The sequence below is a fragment of the Boleophthalmus pectinirostris genome, unplaced genomic scaffold (genome assembly GCF_026225935.1).
Source record: "Boleophthalmus pectinirostris isolate CB_2022bp ecotype Guang Dong unplaced genomic scaffold, ASM2622593v1 HiC_scaffold_13, whole genome shotgun sequence".
Taxonomy (NCBI): Eukaryota; Metazoa; Chordata; class Actinopteri; order Gobiiformes; family Gobiidae; genus Boleophthalmus; species Boleophthalmus pectinirostris.
This window is the reverse complement of record NW_026571036.1, coordinates 7,473,535-7,499,006: the sequence shown is the minus strand read 5'-3', so window position 1 is coordinate 7,499,006 and position 25,472 is coordinate 7,473,535. Positions and strand designations below refer to the sequence as shown.

The 25,472-nt window shown below is 42.7% G+C and overlaps 1 protein-coding gene across 1 annotated transcript; it reads right to left on the bottom strand.

Moving 5' to 3' along the window:
* Positions 1-493: 493 nt before the first annotated feature.
* LOC110164234 (synaptotagmin-14-like) lies at positions 494-20,286 on the bottom strand. Its single transcript, XM_055149600.1, is given in 9 exon segments — positions 494-810; positions 5,528-5,584; positions 7,971-8,151; positions 9,719-9,985; positions 12,169-12,339; positions 16,436-16,692; positions 18,098-18,223; positions 19,441-19,983; positions 19,986-20,286. Coding segments are annotated over 9 exon segments (2,220 nt in total).
* Between the last annotated feature and the right edge of the window lie 5,186 nt (positions 20,287-25,472).

Genomic DNA, 25,472 nt, shown 5'->3' with positions numbered 1-25,472 from the left:
TTTTGATAAGTTATTAGCAGTATTTTTCTCTCATGTCTCCACCAGAGGGCGCCCTCTCTCTCCCTCCTTTATATTTTCTCCTTTCTTTTTTGTATTTGTCGAATTATCTTCATATTTCACTTGTAAAATCTGTGTCTCTTTCCACATATTTAAGACTTATTGTCGGTATTTTTCTCTCATTTCTCCACCAGAGGGCGCCCATTTCTCTCCCAACTCCTCTATGTATCTGTGAGTAAACATTCCCCAATCTTCATATTTGTCCATTTATCTTCACATTTCTTTTGTAAAATCAGCGTCTTTTCACAAATCGTAGCGTCCTCTCCTCTCGTCTCCACCAGATGGCGCCCTCTCCTCCCTCCTCCTCTATTTATCTGAGTAGACGTTCCCCAATCTTCGTATTTTTCCATTTATCTTCACATTTCATTTGTAAAATCAGTGTCTTTTCACGTCCTCTCCTCTCGTCTCCACCGGGTGGCGCCCTCCCCTCCTCCCTCTATGTGTCCGTGAGCGTGTGCCAGTGACACACCTGCTGCCCCTCGGCCTCCCTCATCTCGGTCCAGTGGCTGAGCTGCTCGTCGCTGGTGCTGTTGAGGCCCAGCGACACCCAGCCCAGCCTCTCGCGGGGCTTCAGGGTGCTCCTCCGGCAGAACACCGACAGCACCAGGGAGACCTCGGACAGCTGGAAGAGGGCCACCTGGAACACGAAGCTCTCCTTGTAGGTGGGGTTGGGCTGGCCTCGGCACACCCCGGTCTTGCACTTGGACATCTCTTTGCCTTTCGAGTCCAGCATGACCAGCTTCACGTAAGTGTCTGTGCAGGAGAGAAACAGTGACGTCAAGTGGTCAGATTTAGAACTGCAGGCTCGGATAAAATAAAGACAATTTGCTCCATCAGATTTTGAATTTTAAAACACGCTTTGAATTTTTTAACTCTGAAAAAATGTTTAAATTATTCTTAGGGATTTAACAACATCCAAATCTCTCGGTACGATATTTTCACGATGCACAACGCACAAAGAACTAAGACTTAAAACTGCTTAAAACTGTTTTTCTTCTTGTAGTCTGCACTGAAATGGAGCAAAGGATCATGGTCTATGTAGTTCCCTCTGTCTTTTTTAGCTATTGCTGCACCATAACTCAATTTAAGCCAAGAGACTTCGATAATAATTCGATATATTGTGATGGTTCATGATATTATTGTGAGAATTTTGACGATACAATATCACGTATTTATTTTTATTCTGAATTTTAGTTGCTGAAATTACACTTACACTTTTTCAATATGTTTCAAATAAAAAAATAATAAATAAAAAATGACCTTTAAATATTCAGCACAGATATTTTCAAGCTCTTGAATTCAACAGTCAAAATTCAGAGAGTAAAATTCGCAGTGAAAATTTTTACAGCAAAGATCCAAAATGCCGAGGCAAAAGCAATCGATCCTTGGCCGTTCTCATCTGTGTTCGGAGTTTAAATAAAAGAGAAATAAAACAGATGAGGTTTTGATTAGAATAATTCTGACCAATCAGATCGCTTCACTTCACCTTTTTTTATTTTTATTTTTTTGTTACTAAATTAGATCGGATCACTTCAGATAGATTGCTTAGACCTTGGCATCTTGGATTGTTCCTGTGAATTCTTTTCACTCTGAATTTTGAAAATATTTGTACTGAATATTTAAAAGTACATTTTTTTATATTGCATTTTAAACACTTAATAAGTATACTTAAAATTCCAGCAACTAAAATTCAGAATAAAAATAATTCAAACATGTTCGTTCAGAGTTGAAAAATTCAAAGTGAAATTCAGCGATATTTAAAATTCAAAATCTGATGGAACAAATTATCTTGCATACACAGTGTAATGTAAAATTTACTTTAAATAAATGGATTTGATTTGAGTGACTTGAAAATTACAAAAAAAAAAAAAAAGTATTACCCTCCGTTTGATTATCTTTCCGAATCGGTTTTCGGAGGAAGTTGCCTAGTGACACGTGACACGCCCTTTTTCCTGGGACAGCGCGACTCGGACCTCGGCGGCGGAAAAAGTCGACCGAGCAAGTGACATGTGACGTGTAAATATGAAGTGTTTTCATTGTGTTTGGACACTTTGGTGGTTTAAATTATAATTTCAGTCTCTCGTATGACTGTAATACCTCACCGTGTCTGTATCACTGCCTGTGGGTTTGGTAGTCGGTGAACTGATGAGGCCAATATTGAACAAATACTTGATTTAACGGGCGTCCCACACGCAAAACATAAAAATACACTTCAAGCTCGGACGTGATGTCAAATCCAAGGTCCAAGTGGGAGTTGGAAGACAATTGAACGCAGGGTGACCCTCAGAATTTTGACTGCTGAATTTGAGGGCTTGAAAATATTTGTACTGAATATTTAAAAGTTGATTTTTAATTTTTTTTATATTGAATTTCAAACCTTTTAGAGTTGAGAAATTCAAAGTGAAATTCAGCGGTATTTAAAATTCAAAATCTGATTGAACAAATTATCTTCCATACACTGTGCAAAGTAAAATTTACTTTAAAAAAATTTACTTGATTTGAGTGACTTGAAAATTACGAAAAAAAAAGTATTACCCTGCGTTCAATTCTCCTTCCGAACAGATTTTTCGAGAAAGTGGTTGGTGGTTTAAATGATAATTTCAGTCACTTTTATCACTGCAGTACCTCACCGCGTTTGTATCACTGCCTGTAGGTTTGATAGTTGGTTTTGTGGTGAGGCCAATATTGAAAAAATAGTTGATTTAACGAGCTTTAACGTCTCTGAGGTTGTAACGAAAGAGAAATCAAGACATATAATAAAGTGCAAACGTCAAAAATTGTATTAACTAAAGTGGCAGCGTTTTCGTAAGATGAGGGAATAGTCATAATCATAATCCACGTAGTTTGACACGTGAAACATAATAATACACTTCAAGCTGGGATGTGACGTCAAATCCCAAGTCCAAGTGGGAGTCGGAAGATAATCAAACGCAGAGTTAATCTAATTGTGCTTGAAACACATTAATATATGACTCAGATCAATGTCAGACGAGCCTGAACACGCCTGAAACAAATCTGAGTCCAAGTCCAATTATTTCTCTCCAACTTATTGCAACAGAAAATTGAAAAAGTCCAGGAGCATTACATTAAAGAGAAGAGTGAAATCTGAACTGCCAAACTAACTCAAGAACCTCATGCATTTCAGAACATGTTTGTAGAAATCTACAGCGTGAGCAGCTAACACGTATAAAAATACTGTTTATGTCCGTACAAATCATATCAGTGTATGAAGTAAAATCACCTGTAAACAGTGTTGGGGAGTAACAGATTACATGTACAGGAGTTACATGATCAGAGTACAAATGATGAGTAACTGTATTCAGTTACAGTTACTGTTTCAATGAGTGGTAATTGGATTACAGTTACTTTGTTGAAATAAATGGAAAAAATAAATAAATTACACGGCAGGATTTTCCCGTTTTCACATTTTGGGCTATTCGGGGTTTTTTTTGTGTTTTGTTTTGTTTGGTAATTCCACTCATTGCCAGACACTAAACCCAGGTCCAACCCAGGTCTAAACCTGGTATAAACCAGGTCTAAAACCAGTTCTAAACCTGGTATAAACCAGGTCTAAAACCAGTTCTAAACTAGGTCTAAACCAGGACTAAAGCAGGACTAAAGCAAGACTAAAACCAGGTCTAAACCAGGACTAAACCAGGACTAAACCCAGGTCCAAATCAGTTCTAAACCTTGTATAAACCAGGTCTAAAACCAGGTCTAAACTAGGTCTAAACCAGGACTAAACCAAGACTAAACCAGGACTAAAACCAGGTCTAAACCAGGACTAAACTAAGGTCCAAACCAGTTCTAAACCTGGTTTAAACCAGGTCTAAAACCAGGTCTAAACTAGGTCTAAACCAGGACTAAACCAGGACTAAACCAGGATTAAATCCAGGTCTAAACCAGGTTCAAACCAGGTCTAAAACCAGGTCTAAACCAGGACTAAACCAGGACTAAATCCAGGACTAAACCAGGACTAAACCAGGAATAAACCAGGACTAAACCAGGAATAAACCAGGACTAAACCAGGATTTAACAGGACTAAATCATGCTGCTTGGACAGTGACTCCTCCTCTTCTTCTATCAATAATATTTTTTATTTGGTTCAGTAAAGTCTGGGCTTTTTATTTTCTTTTAGCAGATAAAACTTCTTATGTTACGATTTCCTCGTCTTTGCTTCTCTACAGCAAATCAAGTAATCCAAAGTATTCAGATTACGTTACTCACTTTAAGTAATTTAATGGATTATGTTACAAACTACATTTTGGTGTGTGTAATCTGTAATTTGTAAGGGAATACATTTTAAAAGTCACCTTCCCAACACTGCCTGCAGCACATGTAACTTCAGCTTTGACTTAAATGCAGGTATTTTTATTGCTCAAAAACACCTTAAAGGTTGTATGGAGGATTTTTTTTGTTTCAAATTGTCAATGATAGCATTATAGAGATGCAGTAGCCTTGTAATTATGATGACCAAAAAAAAGAGAATAAAAATTCATCAACTCTGGACGTGGTGGGGCTAAATGATAACGACACTGCCTCGTTATCTGTGAGCTGACAGGCTGTCAATCAATCTCCCTACGTTTCTAGCGTAACTGACTTGCCTGCGCGCCGCCGGTACATGGTTTGCGTACGCCTGTCACGCAGTCCACAGACGCAAGCCGCACAGACGCTGTTTACTCCACCAACGCAACAGTTCTTAGTGGCTTTTTTTGACCTACATCTTCCTCGCAGTTCGCACAAAGTTTGTTGCAATGGCGACAAGAATCCAGGAGCAGTTCGCCGCAAAAGAAGTCAGTTTTTGAGGTCGCTGAAAGAAGAAGACAAGGGGAACGCAGCGAAGCCAAACTAAGGTGATTCTTGAAGATTCATTCCAGCGATGGCGCGACTGAAGCAGACGCAGGGTCTAAAGACTGACGCACTGGTCCACAAATTACTCCTGGACAGGAAACTTCTGCTTATTATGAAAACACTTTATTTCCAAGAGCAGACAAACGTTTTTCAGGACACGAAAGCGATATCCTATGTCTGAAAACACAAGGCAAAGAAAGAGTCCGCTTGCTGCTGCGTGTTGTAGCTAGTTCATTCGCACGGAATCTCCGAGCCTTCTCTGCTCCCCTTTCCTGCTCCTCTCCCCACTGCCCGAAACAATCACTCTCGTCCGCGAACGAAATCTCCCCCCGCTCCTCACTTCTCCGAACAACACTGTAGTTAGTTGTTTACAAGTCATGTGCAGCTCACCGGCTGTAAACAAACCTGTTTCTGGCGTAAGAGGAGGAGGGAGGAGGCGTTTCTACGTAGGAGCTGTAGGGGAGGGGGGGTGGTTTCACGCATGCGCAACATTTGAAAAAGGACAAACAGTCGCTGGATTTCTCGTTCCTTGGAAAATCCTCTATACAACCTTTAAAATGCTTTCTCTGGAAATAGATTTGTTTAATGCCGTGCTGTAGATAATTCCTTACGGCCTTACCTCTCATGATATACAGCTGTCCACCCACAAAATGTTTGACACAACAAAACAGACCGTCTGCAACACAACAAAACACACGCACGCAAACACAAACACACAAACACACACAGAGGAGAAGAGGAGAGAGGTTTAGAGGTGACAACTCAACGCAAACAAATCAAATATAGAAACAGCTTGGAAAATTGTCACTTGCAATTGTTTCTGAACACGTAAAAACAATTGCGAGTCCGAACGGGGCCAGACACAGAAGGTGAGGTTATAAAAAGTGAGCGGTACCAGGTTGGGTGAGTAACTAACAACAAGTAAAACTCCAAATGTTTTCAGTTGTTATAAATCCGTGTATCATTCGTTCATTCGTTTTCAATATAAAACCAAAAATAACAAAATGAAAAAAAATATATTTGTCTCCAAAACCAAAATGAAAAAAACAAAACAAAATAGATAATGATTTGTTTTTTCAGTTTTTGATTTTGTGTTTAAATGAAGAATGGAAAAAACGGATAACGGCCGTTTCTCGTTTTCGTGACTTAAACTGCGATGTCGGACTTTTGCGCCGCATACGGACTGAACCAGGACTGAACCAGGACTAAGACAGGTCGGGGACCAGACCAGAATCAGACCGGGACTGAAACCGGGACCTGACCAGGCCCAGACCATGATTGAGACTGTGACTGAGGCCCGAGACTAAGACTGGAACCAGACTGTGACTGAGACCGGGACCAGACCAAGACCAGACCGGGAACAGACCGGGAACAGACCGATACCAGACCAGGACCAGACCGGGACCAGACCAGGAACAGACCGGGACTGAGACTAGGACTTAGACTGGGACCAGACCAGAACTGAGACCGAGACTAAGACCGGGATCAGACCGGGACTGAGACTGGGACTGAGACCGGGACTGAGACCGGGACCAGACCAGGACTGAGACCGGGAACAGACCAGGACTGACACCAGGACCAGACCTGGACCAGACCAGGATCCGACCGGGACTGAGACCAGGACTGAAACCGGGACCAGACCAGAACTGAGACCAGGACTGAGACCGGGACCAGACCATGATTGAGACTGGGACTGAGACCGGGACTAAGACTGGGACCAGACCGGGACTGAGACCGGGAACAGACCTGGGACTGAGACTGGGACCAGACCAGGAACAGCCTGGGACTGAGACCAGGACCAAACCAGAACAGACCAGGAACAGATTGGGACCAGACCGGGATCAGACCGGGACTGAGACCAGGACTGAGACCAGGACTGAGACTGGGACCAGACCAGGACTAAAAAAGGTTTAGTCCTGTTTTAGTCCTGATTCAGTCCTGGTTCAGTCCGTATGCGGCGCTAAAGTCCGGCATCGCAGTTTAAGTCACGAAAACTGGAAATATCTTTTCTTTTTTTTTCCATTATTCATTTAAAAACAAAATCCAAAACTGAAGTCATTTTGGTTTTGGAGACAAATAATGAAGAAAATAGTTGTTTTTTTGGTTTTCTTATTTTTTGGTTTTATATTGAAAAACAAATGAACGAATGATACACAGATTGTTATAGACCCTTTAAACGTAAAAAGACATTAGAAACACAGGCACATGCGCAATGTACTCAGGCCTTACAGACAGAAAATACTTTTATTGTCTTAAAGGTTGTATAGAGGATTTTTTTAAGGGAAGAGAAATACAGCGACAGTCCTTGTGCGCGTTCAGAATTACTGTTGAAGTTTCCTGTCTAGAAGTAATTCAGCGACCGACGCGTCAGTTTTTAGACCTTCGTCTGCTTCGGTCGCGCCATCGCTGGACGAGATCTCCAAGAATCACCTCAGTTTGGCTTTGCTCCTTTTCCTCTTCTCTTCTTCTTTCAGCGACCTCAAAAACCGACTTTCTTTTGCGGCGAACCGGTCGTGGATTCTCGTCCGCCGATGCAACAAACTTTGTGCGAATTGCGAGGAAGCGACAGTTCGAAAAAGCCTCTAAGAACCGCTGCATAAACCACGTAATCCCCGCGCTCCGACGAGTCAGTTACACTAGGGAGTTTGATTGACAACCTAACAGCCAATAGAAAATGAGGGAGCCTCGTTTTCTATTGGCTGATGTTTATCTGGCCTCAACACGTCCACAGTTTATAGATTTTCGTTCTTTTTTTTTTTGGTCATCATAATTACAAAGCTGCTGCGTCTCTGTAATGGTATTTTAATCTTTGACTGACAGTTTGAAACAAAAAAAAAATCCTCCATACAACCTTTAATGAGGACGAGCTTTATTTTATATTTCTATTGCATATGTTTTATTTGTTTATATTTCTTTTGTTTATGAAATAAGTGGATTGGATTTTAGGGATTAAAAAAAGTTACAAGTTGCATTTTAAAGGGTCCATATCATTCTGAACAAAAACTGCCCCACCCTGTACCACCCACGTCACACACAGAGACAGTCCAGATGTGAGTCCTGACCCATGGGCTTGTCTGTGGCCGAGGTCTTGAAGTGGCTGCCCTGGATCACCTCTGCAGACAGACGTCCGGTGGTGGAGTTGTACAGGAGGCCCAGGAGGATCTCGGGCAGACACGTGTCCTCTGTGGAGCGATACGACAGAGCTCCACCACTGCGGGACACGCTCACCACCGAACCACAGCCCTGAGGGAGCACAGAGGAGAGGGGACAGAGGAGGGACACGGGGGGGACATAAGTTATAGGAGAGATAAAATAAACCGGGTGTCCAAAAACATCTGACATCATTTCTCAGGCAAATAATTTCGGCAATTTTTGTTGAAATAACCTCAAATTTTCACAGAATGTATAGAAACAGATCAAGATTTAATTTACTGTTATACGTTTGTTCCGTTTTCAGGTTGAACCATGTCGTTCATTCCCAAAGAGAAGTCATTTTGCGTCTTGGAATCTGCTCGCACAAACTCACTCAAGACTGTGCAAGGTGAATTCAAAGCAAAATTTGGAAAAACTTCAACCAACTGGCAAACAAATTTGGACTTGGTTCCAAAAATTTGAAAGAGGAAGGATCTTATGCAGGGCTAAAAGGATCAGATAGAGCACGGATGTTAAACTCAAATTCACAGAGGCCAAAATTAAAAACTGGGACTAAGTTGTGGGTCAAACTAAATATTTATTATAAAAATTTCAACAACATCTGCAGGTTTATCTCTTCTTTAATGAGACGTGGGACAGTGTTACAACCTATACATTAACTCATTAAGGAATAAATGCTTTTGTACAGTTTATAGCTTAAACATTGAATCCCTGGGCAGGTTCATAATATAAAATGATAACAAAATTTTAAATAAATAATGTCTCTATAGTTGATCTGTAGCTGGTGAGCAGCTCTAATCCATACTTGATATGATCTCGCGGGCCAAATATAATTATATCACAGGCCAAATTTTCAGTCCCATAATAAACTTAGGATGTCCAACACCTGAACTTGTTCAGTTTCAATTAGTGGACTTTAGTAGTTTTTAAGATAATTGCTTTTAAAATTATGTCAAATTTTTTGGGACACCTTTTATATTACCATTAAGCACTTAGTCTGACTCTAAGAGAATATTTCCTTACAATTTCTCTTTTCTTTTTAGTTTAAGTCTTACAATAGCTTGCTTGTTTTATTTTTGCTTTAGTTAAAACAAACAAAAAACAAAACAAAAAACATAAAAATACAGTAGTAAATTTTTTTTTTTTTTTTTTGTGCTCTAAAATGTATCTTGTCCAAAAAGCTCAAATTCTATGACAGTGGAAATTGCAATTCGCTTAAAAATTTCACAGACAGAACAAGTGTGGCTGAAATTTCTAATGGTCAGTGATCAGCTCGGGTGTTTTTAATGCAGAGATCCACAACCAATCGTCTGTCAGGAAAAATGAGTGGTTTTTCAACAGACACAAGCCTTTGGAGGAAGAATTAGACTTTTTGTTTTAAATGGCAATTATTTAAAGTCTTATTTATATTCAGGAAATAACGGAGAGCTTTGTATTTGTTTATAGTAGGACAAAATAAAAATGAACTGACTGACTTTTAAACGGAGAGTAAATTTGCGAATGTGCCCGTTGATGCACTGAGGTTTGAATGAACGGTGTGTGCTGTATGAACATGTTTTTATTTATGGTTTGTGCACGACCAGAGATCAATAAAATACATGATTAATTCTGGGAACAACTGTCCTGAGCTTAAATGAACTGTTCACGTGAGACTGACCGTGGCCTCGGACCCGGGCTCCAGCGTGACGGGCAGAGCCATCTTGCCCTGCAGGTTGAGCTTGGTCAGATGGAAGACCTTCTCGCCCAGAACCTTCTCCTTCTTCATCCTCCTGATGCTGTAGAGCCTGAACCTGACGGCGTAGTCCCCCAGCGCGTCCTGCTCCACCCGCGAGAACTTAAACGTCTCCGTGAAGACCGGGCAGGGACCCTTCTGCACCCCCGTCTTGGCGCGCTGCTTTTTGGTGGGCAGCAGGACCAGATGAACCTGTCACAAGGATTCAACTTTTACAATATGTTGGGTTCAGAAAACATTAAAAAATTCTTGATTATAGTTTAAAATGCTAAATAAAGAACTGAGCTGGTCAACAATTGGGCTGATTTGTGCTGCTAAACAAGTCTCTCTCATGTAATTTTACAGTCACAAACTAGTTACTCACTTTCACTTTTTAGCTCAAAACCAAACACCAAAACAGGACAATTAAAGGGACAGTCTGGAAATGTGGACATAGGACCTCATTTCCTAAAACTAACAAACTTAAACTTAGACTTAGAAATAAACAAACTCAAATATTCACCTTTAGGCACCATGGGTATGTGGTTTTCGCTGTACAACAAACTCAACGTCCAGATCCAGAGCTGCATTTTCCAAGATTTATTCCAAGTTTTGCAGGCAAACAATAAGGATACATGTTCAGGCCTACGCTTTCTGCCTCTCCTGCCAATCAATACAAATGTTAAAGGGACCGTCTGAAATTTTGGACATAGGGCCTCATTTCCTAGTGAGCCAGAGTGTTGGAGACGTGTGGAGACACTTTTTAAAATATTCCATCCAGTCCTTGTATTTGCAGAGGTCGCTGGTGCTAGGCTAGTGCATGTCAATGGCCATAGTTAGCCTGCCACTAAAAACAGCATTACCCACTCCACAAAACACCCGAAACAAATCTATTATTACACCAGACTGTCCATGTAAATGTCTGTGTTGATAGAATATTGTTTGAAATAAAACTAACCTTGCATCGCATGGATCGTCACATGTTGAGGGACTATTTTCTCATATATCAGTCCGCCACTGTCAAACTTTCTATCAGGAAGTACAACTCACTGCTGCTGCTCAGACATAAATCCTTCAAAATGCAAGGTTGGATTTACTTCTGAAATTATTCTATCAACACAGACATTTACATCGACAGTCTTGTGTAATAATATATTAGTATAATAGTATATTTGTGTACAAATATACAAATGTACATATATATCTTTAATATATTTTTTTAAATAAATCTATCTCCATTTGATCTGGTTAATGTTTACGCTTAAAAGTCCAAATATGCTCAAGTCCGAGATGAGACCAAGACTGAAAAAAGCGGTGTCGAGGCCGATCTCGAGACAAAGACCAATCGAGTACTACAACACTAGTTTTTACCAGTCGGCAGGAGAGGCAGAGGCTTATTGTTTACCTGCAAAACTTGGAATAAATCTTGGAAAATGCAGCTTTGGATCTGGACACACACAGTTTGTTTTACTTTACTGCCTAAAGGTGATTATTTGAGTTATGTTTAGTTATAAGTTTGCTCACTAGGTATGTAACAATATCCAAATCTATTATCACGATATCCAAATCTCACGGCTAATATAATTGTAGATGGGAAACTTTTTTTTGCTTTTAAAATACCTTGACAAGATATCCGTGATAATCCCAAGAATTCAAGTAAAAAACATATTTCTTCACGTTGTCTGCACTGAAATGAATCATGGGACATGTAGTTCCTGATGTTTATAAACTGTTGTTAGTGTAAAACCATGCATTTAAAGGTTGTATAGAGGATTTTTTTAAGGGAAGAGAAATACAGCAACAGTCCTTGTGCGCATTCAGAATTACTGTTGAAGTTTCCTGTCTAGAAGTAATTCAGCGACCGACGCGTCAGTTTTTTTGTTTTTTTTTTCTCGTCCGCCGTCGCGACAAACTTTGTGCGAAATGCGAGGAAGCGACAGTTCGAAAAAGCCTCTAAGAACCGCTGCGTAAACCACGTAATCCCCGCGCTCCGACGAGTCAGTTACACTAGGGAGTTTGATTGACAACCTAACAGCCAATAGAAAATGAGGGAGCCTCGTTTTCTATTGGCTGATGTTTATCTGGCCTCAACACGTCCACAGTTGATAGATTTTCGTTCTTTTTTTTTTTTAGGTCATCATAATTACAAAGCTGCTGCGTCTCTGTAATGGTATTTTAATCTTTCACTGACAGTTTGAAGCAAAAAAAAAATCCTCCATACAACCTTTAAGCGAAGGAACATGTGATTGTCGATATATTGTGACAGCCCACGATATTATTATGAGACTTTTGACGATACGATATCTCGATATTTCGGTTATTGTCACATCTCTATTGCTCGCAGCTTTTGTTTGTTAGTTTTCGTTACGCATAAGAAGTTCATCCCAACACATTACCTGCCAGGCGATGTTCCCGGTTTGCTTTAGGGCGGGGATGTCCGTTGCCGCGGTGACGGTGACGGCCAACCACTGCTCGCCGGAGTCGTACTCGAAGGCGACGTCCAGAGTGCCGTACTTGGCCATGGGCTCGGGCTCGTAGGCGGCGGGCAGGGGGGGCACAGAGCCGTCCTGGAACGACAAGAGCGGGACGGTGATCTGATTTCTGGAGTTATCAGATTATCCAAATGTCATGTAAACAGGGACATCTGATGAGAGTAATCTGATTTGTTTCTGATTGTTCACTGTGCAGGTTTTGGCAAGAATCTCTTCATGCAAAAAACAGGGTCTTGTTAAAGATTGAAAGAGTTAAAAAAGTGAGTTTCAAATCCATTGTGCTTTGTCGTCCAAACACAACAGTTTCTCTAAAATCCAATGAGTCACAATCCGTGTGTCATTCGTTCATTCGTGTTTTTCAAGATTAAACTAAAAATAAGAAAACGAAAAAACAACAAATTTCTTCAGTATTTGTCTCCAAAACCAAAATGAAAAACGGATAATGAGTTTTTGATTTTGTGTTTTAAATGAAAAATGGAAAAAAACAGGACTAAACAAGGACTAAACCAGGACTGAACCAGGTCTAAACAGGACTGAACCAGGACTGAATCAGGACTAAACCAGGACTAAACCAGGACTGAAACAGGTCTAAACCAGGACTGAACCAGGACTGAACCAGGACTAAACCAGGTCTAAACAGGACTGAACCAGGACTAAACCAGGACTAAAACTAAACAGGACTGAAACAGGTCTAAACCAGGACTGAACCAGGACTGAACCAGGTCTAAACAGGACTGAACCAGGACTGAATCAGGACTAAACCAGGACTAAACAGGACTGAACCAGGACTAACAGGACTGAAACCAGGACTGAACAGGACTAAACCAGGACTAAACCGGACTGAAACAGGACTAAACCAGGACTAAACCAGGACTGAACAGGACTAAACCAGGACTAAACCAAGACTGAGTGTAGGGACGGCCCAGAGGTGCGCCCGCATAGACTGTCAGGTGATCAGGACTGAGACCGGGATCAGACCAGGATCAGACCAGGACCAGACCAGGGTTGAGACCGGGACCAGACTGGGACTGAGACCAAGACTAAGACTGGAACCAGACCAGGACTGAGACCGGGACTGAGACTGGGACCAGACCGGAACCTGGCCGGGACTGAGATCGGGACTGAGACCGGGACCAGACCAGGACTAGACCAGGACCAGACCGGGACTAAGACCAGGACTGAGACCGGGACCAGAACAGAACTGAGACCGGGACTGAGACCGGGACTGAGACTGGGACTGAGACCAGGACCAGACCAGGACTAGACCAGGATCAGACCGGGACTGAGACCAGGACTGAGACCAGTTTAGTCCTGGTTTAGTCCTGGTTTTAATCCTGATTCAGTCCTGGCTCAGTTCGTATGTGGCGCAAAAGTCCAGTTTCTCAGTTTTTAGTCACGGAAATGGTCATTGTCCATTTTTTCCATTTTTCATTTAAACACAAAATCGAAAAATGCACAATAGTTTCCTTTCATTTTGAAGTAAAAAACTGACAAATTATGCAAAATCCTGCACCTTCTACTTGTTTGCACAATTTTCCCTCCGTTACTTTTCCCTCCGTTACCATGACCTTTCTTAATAAAAAATCTCATTACTCAAATGTAAGAGGTTTTTCAACCTAATCTTGTACCATATGGTAGAAAACTATATGAAGCAAATATTCAAACCAGTTTGTTAAGGATATGTAAGTGAGAACCAAGAGTTATCACTGTTTGTATTTATTGCCCAAAAAGGGCTGCATATTTCATTCCCTCCATTACAGACATGAGTTTTTTTTATTTTTTGTCAACAACTTGAAAGAATATCACAGGTTTAACTTTACCTTCCTACATTCTGATACTTTACTTATTTCAATAGTCCCTCTAGTTTCTGAATAAGAGACATTTGAATGTAAAAAATCTGACCCTGTTTCCCTCCGTTACCACTTGACCGGACCCAATACTAAAAAGAAATCCTCCCTCTCCTGTTCTCTCATCACCTGTCACTCCATCAGCACCAGTACTTATACCTGACATGATCTGACACTGAAACAGACCCTGTAACTTTAGCTGTGTTTTTACAGTAAACTTCTGTCAGCTGAGCTCAACCTGCACAACTCATTCATTAGTAAAACTGGGTCAGTGTCATTTACCACATATCTGAAGGATTATGCTATCATTTAGCTCAATTCTAGATTAAAAAGGTACTAAATACTAAAACTTTTGCTACTAAACTATGCTCGTGTTGTATTAACAGCACTGTCTGCTGTTCCAAGTCATCTTTAGGCAGATTTAAAGTAATTCTTAGGGATGTAATACAGTGGCGGACTGTGCATCTCACACCTAGGCCTTCAGTAGTGCTCTGTTTAAAAAAATCCACTCAATAAATATTTTATGGTTATAAAAGTCATCTTATTATGTAGAAATACAGTATAAAGAGCCGTTGCATCACAGATAGAAAATTCTTGTAGTCACAATCAGAGGTGTTGTGGGCGTGGTACGCAGAGTACGCCGTCCACCCACTTCTCCCGACGTGAGATATAAAAAAATAACAAATATAAAATAGCTACAACTTAAATGTCAAACTGGAGCTACTGGCAATGATGAAAACAACCTGCATAGGCTCATGATATCTGCAGTACTGTCCACCCCTCACAGAGCGAAGCGCAGCCGTCTCCTGATCGCACTTTGCGGACACTCTGTTCTACGGGCTTGGGGTTCTCTCTCTCTCTCAATCCAGGATTGGTCCAGGTTTGGTCCTGGTTGTGTCCTGGTTTAGTCCTGCTTTGGTCCTTTTGGTTCAGTCACGAATCACGTACCCCACTTAAAAAATCCCCACTACACCACTGGTAATTAATAATAGTAATACATAATAATAATAATAATTTCAATTTGCGTAGCTGCTACAGATGCAGTTTGCTGCTTTGGCTGGTCCGTTCTCTGACTGTCCAATCAATGCGTCTGAATACAGTGATGTTGTCGTACGCCTGCTAGAAGTGACACCAACTCAAAATCTGATTGGTTGAGGCAACAGTTTCATCAACATTTATTTTGTGTTCGAGGCCTGCAGAATCGATTGTGAAGGCCTCAGGCAGATTTCTTTGACTTTGATTCTGCCTGGCACAAAATTATGGCTGAAATGTGATCGGTCAAATGCTTTAATATGAAAATACATGTCTGGAAGCAGCACAAGCATCGGAAAAGCTCTGAAAGGAAGCGGGCAGACCATTTGGAATTATTCCATCAGTCGATCATCGACCTCCGGCCTAGGGTGTCCTGGTGCCACGTGCACTTATGGACACCCTTGTGCTCGAACATGGTGTTCGTTATGGACAAACTAGCACAGAAGTCCAATAACAAAACACCGCTCGGGTTCAGATCAGGGAGGTTGTGTCACTGTCGTTGCCACGTGGGCGTTGAAGTCCCCCAGGAGAACAACGGAGTCCCTGGTCGGATGCACTGTCTAGTACCCCTCCAAGGACTCCAAGAAGGCCGGGTACTCTGCACTGCTGTTCGGCCCGTAGGCCGACATCACAGTGAGAGACCTGTCCCCGACCCGAAGGCGCAAGGACGCGACCCTCTCGTTCACCGGGGTGAACTCCAACACACAGCGGCTGAGCTGTGGGGCAATGAGCAGGCCCACACCAGCCCGCCGCCGCTCCCCGCGGCCAACGCCAGAGAAATGGAGAGTCCAGCCCCTCTCAAGGAGTTGGGTTCCAGAGCCCAAACTGTGCGTGTAGTTGAGGCCGACTAGTCGGTAACGCTCAACCTCCCGCACAAGCTCAGGCTCCTTCCCCCCAGCGAGGTGACATTCCATGTCCCCAGAGCTAGTCTCCATGTCCGGAGATTTGGTCGCCGAGGCCCCCGCCGTCGACTGCTGCCCAGATCCCTCTGCACCGGCCCCATATGAATATTTCCCAGCATGCAACATGGGCTTTTAATAACAATGACGTCAGCTAAAACTCGCCTATACTTCATGGATGCTGAGACACCTGCATGCCAATGGTTAAATTTGTCCACTAGAGGTCAGTGTTTCTCCGAGGCCTCAGACATGCCGAACCATTTGAGACAATATTGCGACTGAGGTGTCAATGCTTCACAAGGCTCCATTCGCCCATCAATATCAAAAACCCAACACAGGGAGAACATGCAAACCGCTGGATGTTGGATGTACGACCCTCCCCTTCCTTCTCACCTCTTGCCCCAGGACGGCGGTGCTGTCACTGGGTATGTCCTCGTCACAGCCCTTGTTGAGGTAGCTCTCTGTGTCCGGCTCCTCCTCCTCCTCCTCCTCTTCCTCGCTGGCCTGGCTGGAGCCGTGCTGGGCGTGTGAGACTCTCCTGCGCCCCCTGTTGGAGCGCGAGGACGTGGAGGAGGTCTTTCTCTGCTCCGGGTACGGCGGGGGCTGCAGCTCGTTCAGGGAGGCGTCCTTGTGGATTCTCTGGATGGTGGCTGCTCGCGAGATGGGACAGAAACACGAGGAGACGGACAGGTGAGACGGACAGTGTCGGGTTACAGTGGACACACGACGCTGATTACACGTGTTATCAATCTGTCTTCACTCTAAACAACTAATTGACCCTTAAAAGTAGCCATTCTTCTTGTCAGACAGGAGAGTTTGTGTACCTGCTTTACTTGTTTCGCTAGTTCCTTTAAAATTCCTCAAAACTGCAAAGTGAATGTGGAGTTATGTGTTTTGTAAGATGCTTTAATTGGTTTTGGCAGATTTGATTCACAAAAACTCAGTCATAGTTTGAATAGGTTTAAATTGAACTCGGCTGAATAGTTTTAGTCTGATCATAAATATTCACGCTCTACTCACGCTTACGTCACAAACCAGGAAGACGTTTGGTAAGATGCAATTACAACTTCCGGCGTGTTCTGTCTAGGAAAAATGAGAAAATGTCCCAGGTTTCTTCATCTAAATGTCATTGTAGCGTTTTGTTATGTTGGGCAATATCATTCAAGATGATTCCAAACAGCACATACGTATGCAGTCTTCATTTTACCGCTGATAACATGGGTTTTTCAGTGTCGGGAACTACACTGGAAGTTTCCAAGCGTCTTCCTGGTTTGTGACGTAAGCGTGAATACGTAGAGTCTATAAGCGGATGTAGCAAGTCTCACAACAACAGCATAAATGGTCACAATATTTTTAGTTAGCCTCTGGAAAAAAATTGTTTTGTTCCAGCAGCTTAGTGAAAATGAAGGAACTACAAATACCATTACCCTTTACTATTTTAGGTCAGCCAACTAACAAAAGTACTATTATTTATGTGCTTTAATCTAATTCTTTTGAAGTGAAAGCCATTTCCCTAAACCGAATTCAGTAGCCTAGAATAGTGTCTTACCCAAGCCCCAGGGTTTCAAACTGGGCGTCCATTCAAGGCAATGGGCCGAGCTCAATGGCGCATGTTTCCAGATTCGCCTTTAGCCTGGTGAGATACTTCCGCTGGCTGTGGGCCAATTGAGCATGTGCAGTAGTGCTCTTTTCTCTCGTGGGTACACGCGAATGCACGTGAGCGCATGCACGGAGCGCAGTCTTGTGTATCACGTGATCGCTTTGACCAATCAGAGCGAGTGGACGCAGAGCGGAGCCAGAGCGAACGATTATAAAGTGTTTTTTAAGACAACTGAAGGATTTTGAGCTGAGAAAATGTTTATGATCTAAAAAAAGGTAAAAATCACCACAAAATCCAACATTTTTTAAAGTTGTAGGTGCCCTGTCAGACGAACACGAGCAGTTTGTGATTACATTGTGCTCTAGACCAGGGGATTTTTTCACTGTAGTACCAGTAAGTGGCCACTACTTACCTATCCACTTATTTTAATAGATCCATGGTCTTACCCCGCTCGCTGGACGCCTCGCTGCTGTAGCCCTCCTGCTCCTCTTTTGTCCCCCAGGCTGACGCCCTCTGCTGGGCCATGGGCTCTGGGGTCCTCTCCTCACCCTCCTCACCCTCGCTGTCCGACGCTGCCCCCTCTGGATGAAACACACAAATGCAGGTCAGTGTACAGAATTTTACAATATTTACAGTCAATACCTGGACACTGCACACTGGGGACAGAAAAGAAGAAGTTAGAAAAAGAAAATGTATTATTGTTGCTGTTTTATTTTTCATTGTCCTTCTGGAGACTGTGGCCAATGTGGTGGAGCGTCTGGCCCAGGGACATAAGAGTTGTACACACTCGAATCACCACTGTCTTGTCCAGACAAGAAGTACAGTGTCAAAGTCAAATCTTTCTGTGCATTTTCAGTCCAGCAGGGGTTGTGAAAGGCTGAAAATTCATAGGTGTTGCATTTGTACTGTGAGCGAACTCTACATCTTATCTTATCTGTAACTTGTCCTGGTGGTGTCACCGTGGAGATAAATAAGTTTACTATGTAATATTACAGGCAAAGCAATAACATATTCATGGAAACAAGTGCAGCACAATGGAAATGTCCAATCAACTCAACATTTATACTATATTCAAAATAAGGCTGAGCAGTTAATTGAATTTTGATTGCGATTTTGATGAAATGCTCTTGAATTAGCATTTAAACGTGATTTTTCATTTTCTTGCCTCTAAAATTAAGCTTGCGGAATGAGCTGAGTTTATAATTGCGATGTCAATTACTACCATATTTAAAAGGCCCAATTAACTGAATTTTGATAAAGATTTCAACTTGTGTGTCAAACAATCTTCAAACTCATAATCGAGTTGAAACGATTTATAAAGCTTAGCAACCTTTATTTTGGGATATTTTTCATATAAATAAGTATATTTATCTTATTTTCTAAATATAGAGATTGTTGAACAGCTGGATATATGGTTTATTTTGGATACATTTATGTTTTTCTATGCCTTATATTTTATTAATAACGCAAAACTGCTCTAAGGTTCATATTTGTAGCCTATATTTATTTTCAGTTTGAAAGTTTTGCGTAAATTATCAATAACAAAGAGAGAGAGAAATGCTGAATAAATGCATCGTGTAACTAAAAAATAACAAGTTGAATATCGTGATTTTAATATTGACCAAAATAATCGTGATAATGATTTTTTGAGCAGCCCTAGTTCAAAATGTATGTACTGTATTTCTTGTTTTGCTTAACCACTCCACCATTGTTCAAAACACTGCACACGTCACTACAAAACAATCCAGACGACATCCCAAGATCAGCGAGAAGAAGAAACACTTCACACTCCTCTAACCTTTGCCTTTCTTCTTTTTACTTTTCTTTCTCTTCTTGCCCTTCTCTCGCTCCTCCTCTTTCTCCTTCTCTTTCTTTCCCTCTTTTTCCCCCTTCTTCTTCTTCTTCTCGGCCTTTTTCTTCTTTTTCTTCGTCTTGGACACCTCTACCTCCACCTCCTCCTCCTCCTCTTCTTCATCCTTCGCCTCATCCTCCTCTCCCTTGGACATCTTCCTCTCGCTCTCCTCCGCGGCGCACTCCTCCTCTCCCTCCTTCTCGCTCTCTTGCGGTTGACCCTCGGACACTTTATCGTCCTGCAGCAGCACGCTCTCCGTCTCCTCCGCCTCGCCTTCTCTCTCTCCTCCTTCTTGCATCTTCTGCTTTTGGGCTTCCATCCGCTTGGCTTGGCGTTCCTTCCTCTTCTGCTCCCTCTTCTCCTCCAGCTCTTGTTTTTCTTTTTTCTTCCTCTCTTCCTCCGCCAGCTCGGCTTCCGTGCGCTTCACCCGCCAACACCCGTCCCTCCACTCCCATTCCAGCTGACTGGGAGCGTAGTCGTTGTCCCCCCCTCGCCGCCTTGGCTCTCCGGTTCGTTGTTCCCGCCGATTTGCCAGATGCTTTTGCTCCGAGCTTTCCCGTCGGAACCCGAGGCGCCGTCCTGCCCCGCGCTGCCCCCGGCGCCGTCCCCCTCTTCGACGTCCTGCACCTTTTTCACGATGGTGGTCACTCCCTCGGTGAGCTGGTCGCTGACGGCGTAGGTGGCATCGCTGACGCTGTTGGCGATGTCGTCCACGCGGCTGCTGACCGAGTCCAAGATGGAGGAGATGTTGACGGTGGGGAGATTGTTCTGGAAGGTCTTGAAGAAAGCCATAGCTCTTCCCGTCTCTCTCTGTTTTTGTCTTTCTCAAGGACGTGAGTTAGTTTGGGGCATCACAGCTCTGGGATGAGGTGAACTGTGTGTAGATGAAGCTGGTTAGTGGACACAAGTTAAAGCAAGAACATTGTACCTACTAATAGAAAGACATTGTGTACATAGAAATACACAGAAGTACATAGTGGACCTTTAAGATAACGGACAGGGTTGGGGAGTAACAGATGTACCAGAGCTACGTAATCAGAGTACAAATTATGAGTAACTGTATTCAGTTACAGTTACTGTTTAAGTGCATGGTAATTAGATTACAGTTACTTTGTAATTGAAATTTGAAATAAATGGATTACACGGAGGTGTTTTCCCGTTTTCACATTTTGGGCTATATCCCTTTTTTTTTTTTTTCAATAATTCCACTCATTGCTGGACACTAAGTCAGATCTAAAACCAGGTCTAAACCCAGTCTAAACTAGGTCTAAACCAGGTCTAAACCAGGAATAAACCAGTTCTAAACTAGGATTAAACCAGGACTAACAGGACTAAAACCAGGTTAAACAGAGGTCCAACCAGGTCTAAACCAGGTCTAAACCAGGTCTAAACCAAAACTAACCAGGACTAAACCAGGTCTAAACTATGTCAGGATTTAACAGGACTAAATCCTGCTGTGTGGACGTGTCTCCTCTTCTTCTATCAATAATATTTTTTATTTGGTTCAGTAAAATTTGGACTTTTTATTTTCTTTTAGTAGACAAAACTTCTTATGTGAAGATATCTGAGTCTTTGCTTCTCTACAGCAAACCAAGTAATCCAAAGTATTCAGATTACGTTACTCACTTTAAGTAATTTAATGGATTATGTTACTAACTACATTTTGGGGTGTGTAATCTGTAATCTGTAGGGGATTACATTTTAAAAGTCACCTTTCCAACACTGATAACGGAAGATATTTAGCTTTCCAAGTCTTACAAAAAAGATCTCACAAAAGTTCAGTTTTGGTTAAATATATTGTTGTGTTTGTAAATAACTGGATTAGATTAGGTCCATGTAACAATTCTTTTGAATTTCAATTAAGAATGAAAATAAAACAGGAAAATGGGTTATTATTTCATTATTCCGTTTTAATGTCAAATAAAATCCATAAAATCCAATATTTAATTTAAAGTTTACTTCAAATAACACCAATTAAAAACAGTCTTGGTGCCTATTTTAATTTCGATATTTTATTCTCTCTGGTTTATTTGCTCCAGAAGTTCTGCTGCAGTGTCAATCATGGATCTATAATAATTAAAAAATATATATATAGTTCCAGTGATATATATATATATAGTTCCAAATGATAAAAATTTGCTTGGAAGGACTGACATATTTTATTGAAATAGTTTCCTTTCATTTTGAAGTAATATTAAAGTATTTGGAAGAAAACAGCTAACAAATTATGCAAAATCATGCACCTTCTACTTGCTTGCACAATTTTCCCTCCGTTACCATGACCTTTCTTAATTAAAAATCTCATTACGGAATCTCATTAAGGATATGCAAGTGAGAACCACTAGTTATCGCTGTTTGTATTTATTGCCCAAAAAGTGCTGCATATTCTTCCCTCCGTTACGACATGAGTTTTTAAATTTTTTGTCAACAACTTGAAAAGAATATCACAGGTTTAACTTTACCCTGTTGCAGTGTTAGCTCTTCCTACATTCTGATACTTTACTTATTTCCATAGTCCCTCTAGTTTCTGAATAAGAGACATTTGAATGTAAAAAATCTGCCTGTTTCCCTCCGTTACCACTTGACCGGACCCATCTATTAATCAAATAACCAATAATCTGGTGGGGCTCTGGAACAACTGTACAGAAAACCTAAAATTGTGCACCACTTTCTTTCACTTCATAAAGAAGTTTAAATGTTTAACTCTGGACAGATACATAAATATGAGACTTAGTTTTGTGCTGTAAACTTTGTTGTTCTGTTACTGATTAGCTTGTTTCTTCCTGCTGTATTTATGAAGATGAACTGGTGTCAAGATGAAGTCTGACAAAGGAATAAAGGGTAGGCAGAATAAGCTTAACTTCAGCCTGCACCTTTTTCGTCTTGTATATGTAAATATGACTGTTTATTGAAATTAATGTCAAAATATACCTGTGACCGAAATAAATAAATAAATGAATGAATGAATAATCAGTTGGTTTCATGGGGGGTTTAGCTGATATTGTCTCCACCAAAGCTGAGACAAAACCTACGCCCTTGACCCCAGCCAATCATGAATCAGTGCTAGTGCAGCCTCTGCAGCACAGGGAGGGAATACTGGAGGTTCTGAGCTTTCACATGAGCCAATGGTCTGTCCAATGGGAAAAACAGTTGGTGTCATTTACACAGAGGTTTATGCACCGTTAGTCAGTGAGCACATCCAACATTCCCGATATTTAACGCAGGACTAAACCATTCTAACATGACCCGTCGTGTGTGTGGAAACATGAGCCGTGGAGTGTGTCATGTACCTGGTGTGTGTCATGTACCTGGTGTGTGTCATGTACCTGGTGTGTATGACTGAAGCCGGTGTGTGTATGTACCTGGCGTGTGTGTGTCATGTCAATGTACCTGGCGTGTCATGTACCTGGTCCTGGTGTGTGTACTGTAGTGTGTGTATGTACCTGTGTGTGTATGTACCTGGTGTGTGTCATGTACCTGGTGTGTGTATGTACCTGGTGTGTGTATGTACCTGGTGTGTGTATGTACCTGGTGTGTGTCATGTACCTGGGTGTATGTAACCTGGTGTGTGTATGTACCTGGTGTGTGTATGTATGTCCTGGTGTGTGTATGTACCTGGTGTGTGTCATGTACCTGGTGTGTGTCATGTACCTGGACCTGGTGTGTGTATGTTGGTGTGTGGTTGTGTGTATGGTGTGTGTATGTACCTGGTGTGTGTCATGTACCTGGTGTGTGTATGTACCTGGTGTGTGTCATGTACCTGGTGTGTGTCATGTACCTGGTGTGTGTATGTACCTGGTGTGTTATGTACCTGGTGTGTGTATGTACCTGGTGTGTGTCATGTACCTGGTGTGTGTCATGTACCTGGTGTGTGTCATGTACCTGGCGTGTGTCATGTAATGTACCTGGTGTGTGTGTACCCTGGTGGTATGTCCTGGGTGTGTGTCATGTACCTGGTGTGTGTCATGTACCTGGCGTGTGTCATGTACCTGGCGTGTGTATGTACCTGGCGTGTGTCATGTACCTGGTGTGTGTATGTACCTGGTGTGTGTATGTACCTGGTGTGTGTCATGTACCTGGTGTGTGTCATGTACCTGGTGTGTGTATGTACCTGGTGTGTGTCATGTACCTGGTGTGTGTCACCTGGTGTGTGTATGTGTATGTACCTGTGTGTGTATGTACCTGGTCTGGTGTGTGTATTATGTACCTGGTGTGTATGTACTGGTGTGTGTCATGTACCTGGGTGTGTATTACCTGGTGTGTTCATGTACCTGGTGTGTGTATGTTGTACCTGGGTGTGTGTATGTACCTGGTGGTGTGTACCTGGTGTGTGTCATGTACCTGGTGTGTGTCATGTACCTGGTGTGTGTCATGTACCTGGTGTGTGTATGTACCTGGTGTGTGTCATGTACCTGGTGTGTGTCATGTACCTGGTGTGTGTCATGTACCTGGTGTGTGTATGTACCTGGTGTGTGTATGTACCTGGTGTGTGTATGGGTGTGTGTCATGTACCTGGTGTGTGTATGTACCTGGTGTGTGCAGGCTCTCGTCACACTGGTGCAGCGGGGGCGTCAGGCTGCCGCTGTCGCTCGGACTCTCCACGCACAGTTTGTTGCTGAGGTAAAGAAAGAACAGAGCCATGAGGGCCATGAAGGCAGCGATGGAGGACAGGACGCCCAGCAGCTCGGGGGACACTGAGGACACAGAGAGGACAGACAGAAAGAGACAGAGAGAAAAAGACAGAGAGAAAAAGACAGAGAGAAAGACAGAGAGAAAGACAGAGGACAGGACAGAGTGAGAGTGAGTGAGACACGTATGATGGACACTATGGGACAGTCATAAAACACAGAAAATAGTGGACTTCTGCTCATCTGTCCTCCCTTTCCTGTCCTACACACTCCTCTCTCCTCATCCTCCTACACTCCTCTCCCTCATCACTCCTCCTCCTCCTACTGTCCTCACTCTCCTCTCTGTCCTACACTCCTCCCTCTCCTCATCTCCCCTCCTCCTCTCCTCATCCTCCTCCTTCATCATCTCCTACACTCTCACTCCTCTCATCATCCCTCCTCATCCTCCCTCATCTCTCCCTCCTCCTCCTCTCCCTCATCACTCCTCTCCCTCCCTCTCCATCTCATCACTCTGTCTACACTTTCCCCTCATCACTCTGGCCTACACTCCTCCTCTCCTCATCACTCTGTCCTACACTCCTCCTCTCCTCATCCCTTGGTCCTACACTCCTCCTCTCTCNGGGACACTGAGGACACAGAGAGGACAGACAGAAAGAGACAGAGAAAAAAGACAGAGAGAAAAAGACAGAGAGAAAAAGACAGAGAGAAAGACAGAGGACAGGACAGAGTGAGAGTGAGTGAGACACGTATGATGGACACTATGGGACAGTCATAAAACACAGAAAATAGTGGACTTCTGCTCATCTGTCTGTCCTACACTCTACCTTTCCTCATCCTCCGTCCTACACTCCTCCTTCTCATCTGTCTGTCCTCACCCTCGGTCCTACACTCCTCCTCTCCTCATCACTCTCTCCTCCTCTCCTCATCCTCTGTCCTACACTCCTCCTCTCCTCATCCCTCTGTCCTACACTCCTCCTCTCCTCATCCCTCTGTCCTACACTCCTCCTCTCCTCATCCTCTGTCCTACACTCTCCTCTCCTCTCACCTCTCCTCATCTCCTCATCCCTCTGTCCTACACTCCTCCTCTCTCCTCATCACTCTGTCCTACACTCCTCCTCTCCTCATCATCCTCTGTCCTACACTCCTCCTCTCCTCATCTCCTTCTCCTCCTCACTCCCTCATCATCCTCTGTCCTACACTCCTCCTCTCCTCATCACTCTGTCCTACACTCCTCCTCTCCTCATCCCTCTGTCCTACACTCCTCCCACTCCTCTCCTCCTCATCCTACCACTCACACTCCTCCTCTCCTCATCACTCTCTCCTCCTCTCCTCATCACTCTGTCCTACATC